A 19,288-nucleotide genomic window follows, 5' to 3' on the forward strand; every position below is an offset into this window, starting at 1 on the left:
GGTGGGTGTAGCTACCTTTTCAATGTAGCTGCTGATGGTCCTTTGCTTACCCTTGCTTTGCAGAGCCTGGTAGGTGTCCTTATATGGTTGCAAACCAGTGTCCAACTGCCTTTTGAACGTGATGCTGTGCTCCATCAGTGGATCAAGTTTGAAGACTTTGTTAGCCAAGGCAGCCCCCAGATGCAGAATCTTAGACAATAGGGATGTGCAAAACTTGGGTTCAATTTGAACCAGCCCAGTTCGACTGGTTCAAGCTCAAACTGGAGCAGCCCTCAAAAAAAGTGGGCTGGTCTGAATTCAAGCCAAACTGGACCTGGTTCAGATCCAAATGGTTCGGCCCAGTCCAACCAGTTCTGTATGCTTGCAAAGGGGAATCCAGTAAGGATCCCCCTTTGGGGATGTGGACAAATCATTTTGGGCAGCTGCAGGGGTGGGGGCAGAATGCGGTAGCTTTAAGAATGAGGCACGTGGGTCCTTACCAGATCCGCCACCAACCCACCACTGTTCCAGTTGCAGTGCTGTCCTTTCCAAAAGGCCATGCATGGCTACACACACAACGGCACACACAGCCATCAGAGCGGGTGGGCAGGGGCCCGTTTGGGGGGTTAGAGTGACTGCCACATGTGCGCAAATTTCCGTGGTGATACAAATGGCCGTGCTTCTGCAAAGTTAACTGAAATGGCCTCCATGCTGCACAAAGGCTCGAACCGGCTCCCGCCAGCCTGGGTTGATGGGGAAGTGCCAGGGGGCCTAGGGGAGCCTCCACCGGCCTGCTGACACCAAGGAGCCACACTATTCCTATGGCACGTAAGGTGTCCTCCTGCCCTCCCTTTTCAGCCCCATAGGGTGTCCCCCCCCTTGCTTGTAAAAGGGGAATCTTTACCGGATTCCCCTTTGAAAGCATGCACAACCAATTCATCCTGGTTCTAGTGCAGAACTGAATGGCTGGATGGTTTTAATGAGTTGACTCACAGACCAGGTAGTTCAGTTCAAATTGAACTGAACCACTTGGAGTAGTTCTGTGCACATGCCTATCAGACAGCCCCTTTGGGGTGAAAAGCTTGGGAAGCATTTCTTCCTCTCTCTCTTTTTCTTCCTCATTCTCAAGAGCTGCCTGGACTTCATCATCTACTGAGGGAATGGCTACAGATGAAGATCTAACTGTAACCACAATTTATCCCACACTGTGTCCCATGTGTGGGATTTGATCTCTGCAAAGGGTGCTGTGATGTTCTCAATGTGATGCTGTAGCTCCTCTAGCAATCACTGACTGACAGAGAGAGATCAGCTTCCATGAGGTCTAGCATACTTCCTGAAGGTGGACCGACTGCAATACAACTTGAAAGATGCTATCAGACCCTAGTTCATCTGTTGAATCTATGAGGTGGCGTTGGGTGGCAAAAAGTGTGAACTGCAGGGTCCCAGGATGTCCAGAGTATTGTCAAGCACCAGGAGAATTCTGAAGGCCAGTTGCTTGAAGACCAGATATTTCTGCACCTCATGCAGGAATCTGTTGTTCACCCAGTTGGAGAAAAATGCCGCAGTCACCTATGCTCTCCTGTTGGCTCTCTAGAAGACAGGAAGCTGGTTTTTTAGCCTACTTATGAGTAGGCTTATGAGATCACCCAGCATTCTGTGTGTGTGTCTGCGTGTCCCCCCCTCCCCCATCAACTTCGCAACGCCTGGACCAATATGAACCAAATTGGGTACAGTTGTAGGGACACATAGCTACACCTCAACAGCACAGTTTGTGATGATGTCATCCACCCCAATCCAAGATGATGGATGTGTAAACTTTTGAGTCGCAAGTGGGCTAATTTGTGAACTGCCTAACCGATTTGAACCAAATTTGCTACAGATGAAGGGACACATAGGGATGCCCAAATGGCGTAGTGTGTGATGATCTCATCCACTCCAATTCAAGATGGTGGCCATGTGGACATCTGAGGCACAAGCAAGCTAATTTGTGTACTGTCTAACCAAATTAAACCAAATTAGGTACAGTTGCAGTGAGTGATACATAGAGACACCTCAATGGTGTAGTTTGTGAGGATGTCATCCACCCCAATCCAAGATGGCAGACATCTAAACTTTGGAGGTGCAAGTGGGCTAACTTGTGAACTGCCTAACTGATTTGAACCAAATTTGCTGCAGCTGTAGGGACACACAGGGACAACTTAACAGCAAAGATTGTGATGATACCATCCACCTCAATTCAGGATAGTGGACATGTAAACTTTGGAGACACAAGTGCACTAACTTGTGGACAGTCTAACCAATTTGAATCAAAATTGCTACAGCTGAATGGACACATAGGGATGCCCCAATGGTGTAGTTTGTGATGATGTCACCCACCTCTATCCAAGATGGTGCATGCATAAAACTTTGAGGCACAAGTGCACTAACTTGAGGACTGCCTAACCAATTTGAATCAAATTTGGAACAGCTGTAGTGAATGACACACAGGGGCACCTCAATGGTGAAGTTTGTAATGACAGCATCCACCCCGATCCAAGATGGTGGAACATGAACATTTGAGGTGCAAGAGATCTAACTTGTGTACCTCGATTTGCACCAAATTTAGTCCAGATGTAAAGACAGTGAAAGGAAAGTAGGCTGATTAGTTCTTACTAGAATAACTTGTATTCTTCCCTTTCAGGCCATGAGGGTTCTGTGCTCAGTACAGGAGCATTGGCTTGAGCACCAGCATAGTGAAGCAGTCCTTGGATGCCTTGAAACTCAGAGCAGTTATTCCTTCTTTGCTGATGGAGTGGAATGGCATCCACTCCCGGAACAGGCCTTTCTCATCAGCACTGAAGACCTGCTCAGGCCTCTACGCTCCAGACTCAATCAGCCACCAGAACTCTGCTAGAAATCTTTGTGCCACCTCATGGTCTGCTGATGCTACTTCCCCTGCCAGCTTGACATTGTGGAGGCTGTAGTGATGCTTGAATCTTTCAAACCTCGCTCAGCACCTTCAGATGTTACCGCCACTTGACCACCTTCTGCAGCAAACCGCCTGTAAAGCTGCAACACTTTCTCATGAATGACTGGTCCACTCAGTGATGCATTCCTCTGGGCTTGGTCTTCTATCCACAAACTGAGGGCCTTTTCCATCTGATAACCACATGGGTAGAATGTCACCTTAAGATTCTGAGACGTGCTGGAAATCACACTTGCACAGATACTGGCTTCACTTTTCTTGATGGAGCTGACAGTGGACTCATTGATGTCGTAATGGAGTGCAACAGATGTTGCGCTGTCCCCACAAACCAACATGTCCAGCAGCTTCACCTTCTCACTCAAGGGCAACACTTTGCAAAACCTTTTGCCACTCCCCTTAGCAGAGTTATCTGCTGGGTGCTTGTTCATTTTGGCTGTGGAGGAAAGAAAAAAATTGCACAATGCTCGTAATTCTGCAAGACAACCCCCCTGCCCTTGCAAAAAAAATTGATACAGCACAGTAATTGATAATTAAAATCATTTCTGTGGATGCTTAAAATCAATTTTTAATGGATACAGTACTATATCACACTACTTCAAATCAATTTTAATGCATACTGTACAGTACTTGAAATCAATTTTCAATGGATACTTAAATTCAATTGAATTTTTAATTGCAATTTAAATTCACTACAATCATACAGTACAGTACTACAATTATCAAGAGTAAAACTGAATTTATAATTTGTATTTTTTAAATTAAACAATAAAATGTCATCAAAATTAAAATTAAAATTTATTAAAGTTATAATCAGTATCTTACCAGGCTCCACAATGCTGCAAGAGGCTCCTCCAAAAAGCTCCACAGGAATGGCTCAAGAGCATCTCCCAAGGGCTCCCACAGGCTTGAAAAGGCTCCACAGAAATAGCTCCAAAAAGCCTCCAGAAGCTCAACAGCAATAGCTCCTAAAGGCTTCCAGTGGTTTCCCAAGGATACCAAAGGATACCCAAGTTTGCCCAATGCTATTAAAATTGGCTTTTAGAAGCACAAAAAAATTCAAGAAACACAGACCAAAGCACTCCTCCAAACTCCTCCCATAACCCATGAGCACATGCAGGAAGAGAACGGCCATATAAGGTCAAAAACAGACACCAAAAACCATGGATACGCAAAACCATTGTACCACGGATAATGAGATCAGGTCTCTATTTCCCAACTATGGATACATAAAACCATAGATAATGGAACCACAGGTAACAAGGGCCACCTGTATCACTAACTGAATGTCTATTTTTGGTCATGAAATGTCTCAAATTGCCCAAAAGCTGTAAGGTGGCATCAACTTGTCTAAGTGTACACATTAGGGCTTTCAGACCCAACTTACTTGGTGTCAGAAACTGTCGGACAGAGTTCCACCATGACAGCATGGAGCCTCCCAACAGTCAGAATTGTCAGGAGACTCCCTGCTGTCATGACAAACTCCGCTGGAGATTCAACAGGTCTGTAAGACCCTCTACCCTCCCCTCATTAAATCCTACTCATCCCAGAATGAAGAATGCAGCCTGTCACTGGGTGGCAGTAAGCGACAGACTGTGTTACTTCATCTTTGCTTCAGAGATAGCAAACACACACAAGGGTGTGTTCAGCAACCTGAGGTTTAAAGGGGATTGGTTTTTTAAAAAATAATCTAGCTACTGAGAGTGACACAGGTACTTTGGAGACTGACCCTTTTTTTTTTTTTTTTTTGGACTGACTGACTGTCACCTGCCCCCATGCAGTTACAGGCTGCATTCTCCATTCTGGGAGAATAATGGGCAGGATTTGTAAGTGGGAAAGGAGTGAAGAGAAGTACAGTGGAGGAGGTGGAGGCAGTGAGAGGGGAGGGTCCAACAGAGCAGTTAGATCTATGTCCAGACCCAACTGTACACAACAGTTGGAAAAGGCTAACATGATAGGGCCAGATCAGAACCAGTAATTTTTGGCAATGCACAGGCCTAGTACACATCTAATAGATATAAAAATAATTATAAAATGCTTGTCACATCAAAATTCCAAGTTAACCCAGAATATTTAATTCCTTCCCCAGACTGATAATGCAAACACTCATCTGTTGTCACATGATAATACTTACAGTTGCCTTGGTTTGTGCCAAATATTCCGCTTCCATTTTACTTAGACGTGCATTTGTATCCTCCAGCAATTCCTGGATATTTTCCGTGTGTTTCTTCTGAAGATCAAACTTTTCCTTTTCCATTTCAGCCACAGCATTATGAAGCTAGAGAGAGAGAGTTAGACACCATACAGAAGCTCTAAAAATGCATATAAAAGCCAGACAATTTATTACTATACTGTTAAAATACCTATACCATTTCTTAATTCATTCTTCTCTTCATACCATACAAGAAATATTTACCCACAAAAACAGCTAAAGAGGCAAGGAGAAAGGGGAGGGTTACAGATATGGAATCTGAGAAAATGTCTTCTCCCCATTCCACTGCAGGGAAAAGAGGTTATTAAGAGCTGCATAGGTAGCATGTAGTATATAAATGACAGCCACAACAGCATTAAGTTTTGACTTCCTTAGGGAAATCAGTGGGAAGCCCAAGCTAGGAAAATCAATCCCCTTTCCAATATTCTATGAAAACTCATGTGCTCTTTGAATACTCCTGGACTCAACACTCTCTTTATCCTTATAATTGTGTCTGAGCAATCCACTCAAAATGCCTATCATAAATAATTTCTTGTAGATGAAGCTGAATCTAACTGAATCCAACAGAAACTGAATCCAAGCAAGACAGAAATACTCATTGTGGGAGGTCGAGACTTAGGAAATGGTTTAGATCTGCCTGTTCTGGATGGGTTAGCACTCTCCTGAAAAGAGCAGGTACGTAGTCTGGGAGTACTTCTGGACCCAAACTTCTCCCTGATTTCTCAAGTTGAGGGAGTGGCCAGGAGTGCTTTCTATCAGCTCCAGCTAATTCACCAGCTACATCCATTTCTGGAAATAAACGACCTTAAAACAGTGGTGAATATGCTGGTAACATCCAGGCTTGACTACTGCAATGCGCTCTACATTGGGCTGCCTTTGTACATAGTTCAGAAACAGCAGTTAGTACAGAATGCAGCAGCCAGGTTGGTCTCCAGGGCTGCCCGAAAAGATCATATTTTGAAAGAACTACACTGGCTGCCAGTAAGTTTCCAGGTGAAATACAAAGTGCTGGTCATTACCTATAGAGCCCTTAACTGCCTGGGTCTGCGGTATTTAAGAGAACGCCTTCTTCTTTGTCAACCCCACTGCCTCTCAAGATCATCTGGGGAGCTCTGGTTGAGTTTGCCACCAGCTCAATCGGTGGCAACTCAAAACCGGGCCTTTTCTAGAGTTGCTCTGGGACTCTAGAACTCACTTCCTAATGAAATTAGTCTCCCCTTTCCTAAATGTTTTTAAGAACAAACTAAAAACATAGCTGTTTAGCCAGGCTTTTAGTTTATAGTTTTAATGTTTCGGTTTTTAAAGTTTTATTATAAATTTTTAAAATTATGTTAATGTTTTAATGTTTTTTATAATGTGAACCGGCCAAGGGACTTTTTGTATAGGGCGGTATATAAATGCACTAAATAAATAAATAAATAATTTATAAATGAAACTGTCAACAAAAATCCAGACTAAACCTGTGCTAACACACCAGGAATTTCCATCACACGAGGGAGGGTGCATGATTTTTGGTGATCCACTTGCAGCAACCTGTGCCTGCTGACACTATGTCCCTGAGGGTCCCCAGACCCAAAGAGACACAGTTTCAAGAGGCATAGGCAACAACAGAAAAAAGGTGGATGGGTCATCAAAAATTGCCCCCCGCCCCGTCCCAAACAACAGAAAATCCTGGCACACCAGTGCAGGGTTAATCTGGAGGTCAGACACCACCATTTCTAAAACAGTTTTATTATGGTGTTTTATTTTTTCACCTTGGAAGGAAAGGAAAATAGTGTTATCACAAAATCTAAAAGCGATTAAGAGAATTTAAAGAAGTTCCAACCATGTCTGATTCCATATACATTTAAAATATATTTTGATGAAGTTTCATATTATTACACAATAAGATTCTGTATTTGCACAGATCATGCCCAAACCCGTCCAACAATCATAAATAGTAAATGTATACATTTTGCACTTAGATGAAATTATAAAGCACTTCTTTTATAAAAGAAGTTCATGGAAATTTTATATAGAAAAGTTATTTTAAAATTAATTATTCAAGAAGGTAAGTAATGTAAATGTCTATATTACCTAAAAGACAGGCTTTTTTGTCATTGTCATAGGTTGTAAGAGTAATATTAAAAGTAAAAATAAATATTCATTACCCGTTTCTCCCACTCATTATTCAGGGAATCCGTACTTTGCTCACATAACTTTTTTAGTTCCACAATCTGTTTTTCTTTAGCTTCTCTAACGACTTGTGACTCACGGACAAGCGTCTGAACTGTCAGAAAATTTAGGGGAGGGGGAAATACATGAAATGACCCTAGGGCAATTCCATCTGGCAAGAGAAATAATCAGATGAGTGTTCCAGCTAACTTTATCTTATTTAAAAGCATTATTTCATTTTAATGTGTGAAAACTGCCCACAGCTGTATTTTAAAAAATGGTAATGGTAAACAATTATCTTCTTCATGTCATCCTTCAATATATTTTTGGATAATTTCTCCCCCTAAGTGTGAAAATTTAACAAATAAGTAGTTTGAATAAAAATGTTCTAAATATTTTGATTCCAAAATAACGATCTTAGAAGCATCCAAATCACATGCACAGTAGGATTTCTTCTTCTTCTTTAAGTAAGAGACCATGTTGCTCTATCACTGCTTGTGAAACTTCCCTCAGTTTCAAAAGTGGTTTGTCATATAATACGTTGGCTGCTCAAGAATCACAGTCCCAAAGGCGCTCAGGATACAGAACTAGCTGTGTAGTTCTTTGCACCCTGGCCAAATAGTTTCACTCTTAAAACAACCAAGCAGAAGTTGAGCAAAGCTTATGGTCAGATTTAGATGAAACACAGCTAGGAACAAGTACTAGCTTCATGCACTGGCTCCAAAACTCAAGAGTACATGCTCACCCTGCCCTTCACATGCAAGAGTTGGGAGAAGTCTACTTTCAAATCCGCAAACAACAAGCCATGATTTCTCCTTTTGTTTGAACCCAGAAATCCTGGATTATTTAACCACAGTTCCAGAACAAATCAGCATCTGGAACAGAGACTAGATTGGTTTTATATTGAAACTCTACTAAGAATAAGGCAGTAACACTCTGTTCGGATATAACAGAGGAGAGCCAGTAGTGGAGGAGAACACACAAAGCAGATTCATGGGTGTGCCCTCAAGATGAGACACTGCCAAGGAGCTACAAAATTAGCTGATGACTACCATGCCAAGAGCCTCTTCCTTCTTCCTTTTAAAATGGCTGTTGAGAGGCTGAAGCAGGAGAGAGAGCAGGCAAGGTCAAATGGTCTCTTGTATTCTTGCACTCCAAGACAGCACAAGGCTGATGAGCAATTCCCAAAGACCTGAAAGCATGCCTCCAGTTCAAGTTGGAATGAGTGTATAACACCACTGAGCACAGAGTATTCTAGCCATGCAGCATCACCTTTTTTTTCAAGCTTTCGAATAGTCTCTTCAGCTTCACTCTGTTTAGTTTTGTACATGGCCTTCAGTACCTCAATTTCATTATTCTTTCTGTCCAAAATCTGTATAGAAAACATGAGTGCTTAGTAAACATATGAAACTGAAGGAATATGGGATACAATACAAACAGTATACCACAAGCAGGAACTAGGGTGAATCTTATATAGGAAAAAGTGTTCCATCAGGTGTGTATGTCTCACACAAGTAATAAAAACTTTGCAAATGTATAATGCTCTTTAGAACAACTAAAACTCAACATAAACGGGATAAAATTAGCTGCCCAAAGCAGTTCAAAACTTCAGTATGTATTTAAGAGTGGTACAGTTTTAGCGTAAATGTCCTTTGTGAAAGAAAGAAATGGCAAGTACATAAAATATTACACAAAGGATTGATTTTGAGAAGATTTATTTTCCCCAAGGCATCAACATCCCTCCACAATAATATAAAGAATTTTGAAGTCTAACAAGTTCTGGAAGACAATCCTAAAATGCAAGTGTAAGTATTATTGCTAAATGCTCTGTTAAATCCTTTGGGATCCCAGCAAGAAAAGAAAAGAATGTTCATGAACACAGTGAAAAAAACATTCAAGATAAAATGATTTCTTTACAAAAGAACTAAAAACTGGGTATTCAGTCTGCTAACAAAAATAAAAAAGATTCTTTTTTACTTTACAATACCATAGGACATCTCATCTGGAGACTGTGTCAGTCAAAACAAAAACGACTTGTTTCAAAGAAAAAGCAATGGCAATATTTTTGGTTCTAAACCCTTCTAAGAGTACTTTTGAATATGGGACCATATATATTTATGACTGTTAACCAGCTTAAGCTTCTCAATGGATTCCCAAAATCCTAGAAAAATGTATTATTCTCTGACCATATTCTCCAGACAGTTTCATCTTTGTTAACATATTTCTGCTCTTCATATTTGTGTGCAATATTCATTTTATTTATCTACCTATCATATTTATATACTGTCTTACATAGATATAGATATAGGTATAGATGGTGTACATAATCCAAGTTACAATATAAAAACAAACAAAATAGTTTCACAAAATAAATAATTCACAAACAAAGTTTAAAATTAGTTTTAATTAAAAGCCTGAGAAAACAGGTATGTCTTAAGGGTCTTTTTTAAAGCAACTGGAGATGGAGAAGCTCTTATTTTGACAGGAGTGCGTTCCAAAGCTCTGGGACAACAACAGAGAAAGCCCGGCCCTGAGTTGCCACCAGATGAGCCAGCAGCAATCAGATGCATTTCTACACAGCATCAAATTTTGAATAAACCTTCCTGATCCTGTAGCTTTTGTAGTGTATTAATAAATAAATATTAAACCTTTACCATAGAGAGATCACAGTTCCCCTACAAAGAACGTACTTGTCTCTGCAAACTGGGTGATATTGAAACAACAGCTCATGTGCTCCTCCATTGCCAATTTTACCAAGATATACGGCGTATACATATAACTCCATTTATTAATTGCCATCCAGGTTGTACAGACTCTTTTTATTTTGATTATCTTTTAAATGACCAGAATGACCTGAGATCCTATAATGTGGCTAAGTTCTGATTGATAGCCAGTAAAATCTGCCAGGAGTTCATTAAGAATCATTGTTAACTGATCTGTATGCTTAGGTATGTGCTTAACCACTGTATTATAAATCTGTAGGTTATGTAGGTTTTTGTTGGACTTCTGTTTGTAAATTGTGCTGGTCTGTGATTGTAATAAAGAATTGATTGATTGATTGACTGTTCACCTTCATTACTTGCCGTAATAAAACTTGTGTATTTGCAAAACTTCCAAAGTTCTCTTGTACCACTCATGGTCATGAAGTTACTTGGGATACTTCACAAAATGTGTACTGTATGTTTCAGCACAAACACCACAGCGTGTATGTTCTTCAAAGTTATTTTAAAGTGCCTGCCCATTTATGCCAATAAACATTTACACCAGAATTGAGGGGTAATGGAAGGAGGCGCGGTGGCAGAAGGAACGGAAGCAGCAGCAGAGAAGGAGCGGTGACAGTGCAGCTGGGCCTTCTTGGACCTGGGTTTGCATGCTACCCCCCCCCCACTTTCCATTTCCCACAGAGTGCCATTTGCACTCCACATAAGGGGATTTTGGCCCATTGCTCTCTCCCCTGCTGAAGGGGGAGGCCAGGTTGGACCTGTGGCGAGGCCATGGCCATATTTAACAGCCGGTGTGGATGCCACCGGGGTGGTGGTGGTGGGAGGCACCTTTAAGTATATATTAGAAGGTGCTTCCCTCCCTGTAGCACCGGCCCTGAAAGCTCTTCCCAGGAGCACCGGCTCGGCTCCACCAATAAGATAAGTGGAGAAGCGGATCCTCTGCTGCTGTGGCACGCGCTGCTGGGAAGAGCTGAAAGCTGAGCGGAAGAGCACTCAGGTGAGTGGCGGAGTCAATTCTCCACCGCTACTGTGAAGAGCTTTCAAGTCTGGTGGTACAGGGAGGTAAGCAACTTCTAATTTATGCTTAAAGGCGTTTCCTGCCACCCCATACCCCCATTCCCTGGTAGCAACCACACCAACCACTAAATATAGCCGTGGCCTCACTGCGGGCCCAACCTGGCCATCCCTTTGGTGGGGGAGCAAGGGGCCGAAATGCCCCCATGTGGACCGCAAATTGCTCTCCATGAGAAATGGAAAAGGGGGGTGAACTTTACTTGCTGGCATAAATGTGGCATTTCTGATGGCGTTTGAAAAAAATTGCAGCCATTTCCCAATTAAAAATATTTTCCTTTAAAAAAATATTTATTTTATTATTTTATCTATAATATAAACAGAAAAACATAAGAAAAATAGAAAAGGAAAAGAATTAAAAAACAAAGACTAACCAAACAAAGCAATTACAAAGATTCTCATTACATTCTATATACATCCGCCTGGATTCTTTCCACCACCATCTCTTTCCCACACCCAATTCTCCTGCAAAACTAAAACAAATGTAACAGTAAGACCATTAAAAAAATTGTGTACCTACTATCTATACAGAGCAATCTGCATTAAATTTCTCTACAAAGAGAAACCGAATTTTGAATGAGGGACCAAACCCTGTAACATATTATATTGAATAAATGGCTCCCATGTCTGGGGGGGAAAGATCTTCATATTTGTTCTTAATACATGCAGTAATTTTAGCCATTGATTCATAATCCTGAAGTTTGAGATGCCAATCATCTAAAGACAGGGTCAGATTTGTTTTCCAACAGGAAACATAGATAATTCTTGCCACCATTATCATATATAAAGAAAGTTCTGTGTATCTTGCAGGAATATATGGTTTGGTAAAGTTTAACATGAAAATTCCTGGGAGGGAAAGGAAATCTATATGCAAAATTTGCTGCATCTTAAAATGTATTGTTTTCCAGAATTTTTGAGCTTTTTTACATGTCCAACACATATGATAAAAAGTACCTTTCTCTTCTGTACATTTCCAACAATCCCCAAGATATTTATTGTCCATCTTTGAGATCATTACTGGGGTAATGTACCAGCGCAGTATATTTTATACCATTTTCCCTTAAAGTTCTATTCACTGTAAATCTTATATTCACCTTCCATTGAAATTCCCACTGTTGCATCTCTATTGTTCTGTTAAAATCCTGCATCCATTTTATCATACAGTCTTTTACCTGTTGTGATTCCAAATTGTATTTCAGTAGTAATGTATATGTAAGACCTAGCAAATGCTCCGAGTTCTTTGTTATTAGGATTTCAAATTCTGTCGTCTCTTAATTAATGGCTTACATAGGTATTTGTGGACAGAGGTAAAGAAAGCGGATGTAGAAATTTAAAATCACTCCATTAGGTACAGTTTACTAAAGGTATGGGACAAGTACAAACAAAGGATAAGTCCAGCATTGCCGCCTATAGCTTCAATTTTGAATATGTATTTCCATGGAGAAGAATATGCAAAACAATTTGATCAATGGAGAGCCTATAAATTGCAAAGTCTTATGGTAGGAAGATCAAAAACAAAATCCATTCAATGTCTAAATCAAGAGTGGATTGGAGTGAAACTCCTTCTTGGCTATTGTACTCACAGATTAACAGCATAATCCAGGAAGAAGTACGGAAGCTTAGAAACTTTCCAATCACATCCAAATTCTAGGTAAGAGTCACCATCCTATATAATAAAAGGCTAAGTGAGTGGCCGTGGCTTTGGAACGTTGGGGATCTGCGTCCCTGCCTCCCTGGGATGTTCTGGGCCTGCGCGAAGCGCAGGCCCAGAAGAGCCCAAGGGACACAGGACCTCAGACGCCAGTGTCCCACAGCCATGGGCGGCCATTAGCCGGTGTGTGGTGGCGGGGGAAAGTGGCCGAGGCGGCGGCAGAGCCGCCGCCTCGGCCATGAGCTGCGGCACGGCGAGAGGAGGCCGAGGCAACCAGAAGCGGCCACCCTGAAAAAGGCGAGGGCAATGGCGGCGGGGGAAGACCGAGACAGGGGACAGGGAAGCTGGGCAAGGTGGCGGCAAAGCCGCCAACGAGGCCCCCGCCCGCTCACAGCCGTCACCCCCACCTGCTCACCCGCCCTCCCAGCTGCCCAAAATCACCTTCCCCGCTCCGCCCCAAAAAAGATTAAGGGCCAAAATGGCCCATGAGAAGGTCGCCGCCCCCACCTATCGCCCTCCCGCCCACCCAGCTGCCAAAGACCACCTTACCCGCTCCAGCCCGAGGGAAAAGAGAGGAGCTCACGAGCAGAGCTCCTCTCTGTGCTAAGTCACTGCTCAAACTGCCGCTATGGACGCAAAGGACGCCTATTGCGTCCATTGCAACAGTATGGGCAGCAGCTTAACACAGAGAGTAGCTCTGTTCCCGAGTTCCTCTCTTCTCCTTCGGGCTGGAGCGGGTAAGGTGGGCTCCGGCAGCTGGGTGCGCGGGAGGGCGATAGGCGGGGGCGGCCACCTTCTCATGGGCCATTTTGGCCGTTATTCATCCACACACACACCCCCAAAAAGTATAAGCAAAATAAGGAAGAACAAAAACAGAGACAACAACAAAAACAAAAACAAAAAGAGAGAGGGGACAAGGGGGGGGAAAAGAGACAGAAAGAGAGAGAGAGAGACAGAAAAGACGGGATAGAAAGCTAGCGCCCGTTATCATAACGGGCTTAAAAATACTAGTGTTAGAATAAAGTAGGACCCATTAGTTCTATTGGTACTTAGAAGCCTTTTATTTATTTTAAAATACAGTGGCTGACATCCTGCCTAGTAAAGCATGTGCCCCCACAACATGGTGAAGCATGGGCATGGTAACATTACATGCCCACAGTGCCAGCCCACGCACTGGTCTCTGCACTTTCTGAAGCACAGGCACTCCTGCACAAGAGGGCAAATACTTTTTTGAGCTTGCCCACATTCCAGAACTGCTCTATTAGAATGGAAACACATTGCTTGACTCTCAGCAATGTGTTTCTGTTCTAACACAGCTTTTTCTGAGCACAGATGAGCTTCATTAGTCAGGACATCAGGTAGTATCTTGAATTGGACACATTATAATAATCTTTTAGAAAGAGGACATGACAAGGAATTTTAGCACTGCTTACTCTTTCAGAGCTATTATATAATCTCATCTTCAATTACTAAATACATTGGGAAGAGCAGATATCTAAATATGCACCTGACCAAATGTTAACATGATTTTTGTATAATTGTTGAAGTTTCATATGCTGGAGATAAATAACATAAAGGCAAAAATTAAGACACAAAACATGTCTAACGTCCTTTTAATTTCAACAGGACATCCTCAAATAAATTTAGTCAGGATGTCAGCCAATGATTGTTAGATTAAAAAAAAAAAAAAAAATTAAAGGGAGGCTCCAGAATTGCTAAGCCCTTATGGATTATTAGGGCACATTAACCCTTTTTTATCCTGCAAGATGCTTGGCAAGACATTCTTATTCACTCCACTGGAATTGAGAGCAATGACAGACTTCTACTTAATATGTCAAAAGACAAACAGTAAACATGAGTACAAGGAAAAAGACTACCATAATATAAAATCTACGTACAATGAAAGTAATTACAGTTGAAATTTAATATTACTGTAAAGTTAAACCATATTAAACTAAACTAAGCTCAGGTGCCATTATAATTTTTTTTTAATCCTTTTAAATGTAAAATATAGTTTTTAAAAAAAACCTCTCAGGCCTCCTCCTGATGCCTGAACAGGATAGTAAATGCAAGAGCATCTTGATAATAAGACAATTTTAGGGAAGACACAGTGGAACCATTTTAACAATTATTTGAATGAGAAACATTTCTTTCAAATGAATGTTATACTCTTATAGGAGGAGAATGTGGGATTCAGTGCCAAGGAGACAGTTTGTCCCATTATGCCAATACTTGGACATAGGTCTGCCTTGGTGTTGTAGTAGCAATCACAGACCTTGAAGCATCAGCACCTGTTTAAAATCTTCTGCATGACATGCTTATGGCCATTATAAAGGCCCGATCTCCCTTACATCACAATAAGTACTACTGGCAAAAAACCAATAATGGGGCAGAGTAGCATAAGGACTGTTCAAATTGCAAGGCTGACACCTGATCCCTAAGGAAGGTCATTTAATGTGTAATCCTACTAACAACTTCAGCAGAAATTGCATAAAATATTTTATTGTGGCAAATCTATATATTTAATTCTCTTGGGACATGCATGCCCAGGATTTGGCGGTAGAAGTCTCATGACACGCTGCAAGAGTTCCGAAGGGAGAACTGAGGAGGAGAGGGGGAAGAAAGTGTCGGAGGTGGCCGACCAGTGGAGGAGGGGGGAGAGAAAGGCGGCGGCGGGCGGCGAGAGAGAAAGGCGGCGGCGGGCGGCGAGAGAGAAAGGCGGCGGCGGGCGGTGGGAGAGAAAGGCGGCGGCGGGCGGTGGGCAGCGAGAGAGAAAGGCGGCGGCGGGCAGCGAGAAAAAAGGCGGCGGCGGGCGGTGAGAGAGAAAGGCAGCGGCGGGCGGCGGGCGGCGGGCGGCGAGAGAGAAAGGCGGCAGCGGGCGGCGAGAGAGAAAGGCGGCGGTGGGCGGTGGGCGGCGAGAGAGAAAGGCGGCGGCGGGCGGCGAGAGAGAGAGAAAGGCGGCGGCGGGCGGCGAGAGAGAGAGAAAGGCGGCGGCGGGCGGCGAGAGAGAGAGAAAGGCAGCGGCGGGCGGGGAGAGAGAGAGGCGGCGGGGGCAGCGGGCGGCGAGAGAGAAAGGCGGCGGGGGTGGCGAGCAGCAGGCAGGGTGAGAAAAGCGGCGGCGGGCAGCAGGCGGGCGTGAGAAAAGCGGCGGCGGGTAGTAGGCGGGGGAGAGACAGGCAGCAGCAGGCAGCTGGCGGACGGGGGCGAGGAAAAACGGCGGCGGTGGGGCCCTTCTTGGCCGCCCGCCACAGCTCTGTGTGGGGGGAGGAACGGGAAGGGAGAAGGGCTGGAGAGCGCGGGCCGGAGGGAAGGGGAAGAGAGGAGAGACCGGGGAAGGAGGGGAAAACAGCCGCCCCCAAAGCACTGCACAGATGCTCTGTGCAGGGTTTGCTAGTTATATTTTTAATTTTTGTAACTGCACCCTCAAGATCTATTGTTATTCATTGCATTCAAAATCCCATTCATATCAGTTTTCAAATGTTTCAGTAACAAATTGAATGCTTGTGAAGGCCCAAAACAAGATTTGAAGGCCCAAAACAAGATAATTCTGGATGAACTGCAAAGGGGTAAGCTTTTCTGTTATTATTTCCTTGTGAAATACAATGTCACATACAATGACACTTCACAATTCTTCCTCAGACTGTACCTTCTGAACATCTGAATCATGCTTCTGCTGTAATTTGAGCTTTTCTTCATGAATTCTAGCTTCCATAAGTTTTGTTTTCATCTCCAGCTGTGAACAGAAAGATTCAATATATTTATCAGCTTAGAAAATACATATACATTGGGCAGCATATAAACAAGTCAGTCATGACTAATCATCATTGAAATCAATAAGAAAAGCTACTAATTGATTTCAATTTCCTTAGACATTGAACAATGATTTCAACATCCCATGGATTTTGATGGGACTTAGTTCTGATTAACTTAATCTGGATGCGGCCTATTAATTTATCCCTACTCTTCAAAATACATCCAGGACCCAATTAAAAAACAAACACTGAAGACTAACTCCAAGTTTCCCGATGGCTGCTTGGCACTAGTCCAGTGACTAGGTCTCCTCTGACAAGATGAAGTGAAAGGCAAGCAAGACTTCTATAGACAAAGAGTTCCAAGGAACTCACAAAGAATTCCCTTTGGATGGGGAAGTAACCATCTCCTGTGAGCAACACATTTCTGGCCACTGCAAAGCAACTCCTCCATTTAAAAAAGCACTTTTTTCCAGGAATGCGTAGCAGCTTAAGACTGACTAAAAATCTAAAATTAAAAGCTAGCATTAATCACCTTTTCTGTGCTTAATAAAACAGGATGTATCTAAAATGGTTTCTCGTGAAGTTATTTATGTTATTTATTTATTTATCAAATTTATACCCCGCCCAAACTTACGTATCTGGGCGGCCAACAACAATTAAAACACATATAAAAGTTAAAACAATTCAACATAAAACACATATAAAGTTAAAATACAATAATTTAAAAACCATAAAATTAAATTAACAGTATTTTTAATTAAAAACCTGAGTTAGCCAGAGAACAGCAGCATTTTTCAATAATTTCAACTTTGTTACTGTCAGGCAGTAGCAGCCCGTGCAGGCAGCGAGAGGCACCTTTAAGCATACATTAGAAAGTGCTTACCTCTATTCCGGCAGCGCCTGAAAGATGCTCAGAGCTGCAGCGCGCCACCCAGCACTCCTTGCGGCAGGGGATCAGTTCACTCACCTGGCTTCTGAAGTGCTGATTCCCCCGGCAGTGGCCAAGTAAGTGGCCAAGCTGATCCCCTGATTCAGGGAGTGCTGGACGGCATGCTGCTGCTCAGAGCAGCTTGCACGTGGCGCCGGAGTGAAGGTAAGCATCTTCTAATATATCCTTAAAGGTGCCTCTTGCTGCCCCCTCTGGTGGCACTACTGCCCTCAGGTAACCAAATACTGATCTCAACCAGTTCACTTCACAAGTTGTGCTAGAGAAGCCAATTCTCAGCTTAATCCTATAGCACCTGGAATAAAGCCTCAGTTGTTCCCTACCTGAAGGATTATAGGCAAACTGGTCAACCTGCATGAAAACTGACCGAAACCTCTAGGCAATATCTCTTAAACCTGCTCCACATACGCTGTGATATATTTCTGTTTCTCCCAATATTATTTGTCAGAGTTTGGTCCTATCGGCTAGCAATCTAGCAACATAAGATGATCTTATGTTGCTATTACACCTTGATGTTCCTGCTTCTGTATCTATTTTCCTGTTACTATTGTTTTCGGTTCTGGGTTTTTGCCACCATACGATGAATATTTATAAACTGCTTTTTTAAAAAAAGTACCCAAAGCGGTTTACACACACACACACACACGTATGTATGTATGTATGTATGTATATAAAATGGCTCCCTGTCCCTAAAGGGCTCACAATCTAAAAATGAAACATACAATAGACACCAGCAACAGCCACTGAAGGGATGCTGTGCTAAGGATGGATAGGGCCATCCCAAATCAATTTCTGAACACTTTGGAACAACATAAAAGTCAGGTTTCTTACCTATAACTGTAGTTCTTCAAGTGGTGTTCTGTGCATTCACAAATGGGTTTGTGCCTGTACAGAGTCAGACCTCAGAACTTTCCAGGGGCCCAAAAAAGTGGGGGAAAGGCTCCCTCTGACAGCTTCCCTCCTCACCTCAGTCTGAGCGACCACTGCATACCTGTATACTAGGAAAGACTTATCCTGGCTTTAATGGGGAGGGATGGCCGTATGAATGCACAGAAGACCACTCAAAGAACAAAAGTTACAGATAAGAAACCTGACTTTCTTCTTCACGGTCTCTGTGCATCACACGTGGGATAACAAGAAGTGGGATAATTTCCTTTCCTGGAAGGTGGGTGCAGCTACATCGAAGGAACTCAGTGGACAGCAGATTCTAAGACAGAAGCACCAAAGGAAACATGAGACCTGGAGTGAAGATCCAATGAATAATGCCGGACAAACATGGATGGATGTGCCCAAACCGCAGTCTTGCAGACATCAGTCAGGGTGACACCCCTGCAAAAAGCCATTGAACTAGCAACAACCTGTGTAAAGTGAGCTTGAATAGGAGTAGGCACAGGCTCTGAAGCAAGCTGGTAAGTCAAAGTGATCACCTCCTATACCCAAGCAGCAATCCTCTGGGCTGAGACAGGTTAGCCTTTATGCAGCACTAGTATGTTTAAGCCCGTTATAATAACGGGCGCTAGCCTTTCCCCCCGCTTTAAGTCTTTTTCATCTCTTTTACTTTTTTTTTAACCTGTCTGTCTGCTTCTTTCTCTCTCTGTCTCTTCCTCTTTTTCTGTTTGTTTTTGTTTTCCTGCACCATTTTTCCCCTCTTCCCTCTCCCTTGTTCCTTTTTTGAAGTGCTGCCTCTACACTCTTCACCGCCTCTGACTCCCAGCAGCTCTCGCAGCCGCTTTGCAGCTCCGTTCAACGTTGTGTAAAATGCCGTTTTGAAGTGCTGCCTCTACAGTCTTCGCAGCGGTCCTGGAGCCGGAGCCGGCGCTGCCTCTGACTTCCAGTGG

General features: G+C 42.9%; 1 protein-coding gene across 9 annotated transcripts in view; it reads right to left on the minus strand.

Moving 5' to 3' along the window:
* Window positions 1-19,288, minus strand: part of CEP112 (centrosomal protein 112) — a 462,785-nt gene that overhangs the window by 324,408 nt on the left and 119,089 nt on the right. For 7 of the 9 annotated variants that reach the window (XR_008315603.1, XR_008315601.1, XR_008315600.1 and 4 more), the window contains 4 exons: window positions 16,399-16,485; window positions 8,580-8,679; window positions 7,304-7,422; window positions 5,076-5,219 (listed from right to left, as the gene is read on the minus strand). Coding sequence is in view for 2 of the 9 variants with exons in the window: in XM_053292958.1 (XP_053148933.1) it covers window positions 5,076-5,219; window positions 7,304-7,422; window positions 8,580-8,679; window positions 16,399-16,485 (450 nt within the window). In the remaining 7 variants the exon portion in view is untranslated. The remainder of the gene's footprint in view (window positions 1-5,075; window positions 5,220-7,303; window positions 7,423-8,579; window positions 8,680-16,398; window positions 16,486-19,288) is intronic. The other 2 variants (XR_008315602.1, XR_008315599.1) reach the window with 1 other exon arrangement.

Source organism: Hemicordylus capensis, chromosome 2, assembly GCF_027244095.1.
Source record: "Hemicordylus capensis ecotype Gifberg chromosome 2, rHemCap1.1.pri, whole genome shotgun sequence".
NCBI classification, from domain to species: Eukaryota; Metazoa; Chordata; class Lepidosauria; order Squamata; family Cordylidae; genus Hemicordylus; species Hemicordylus capensis.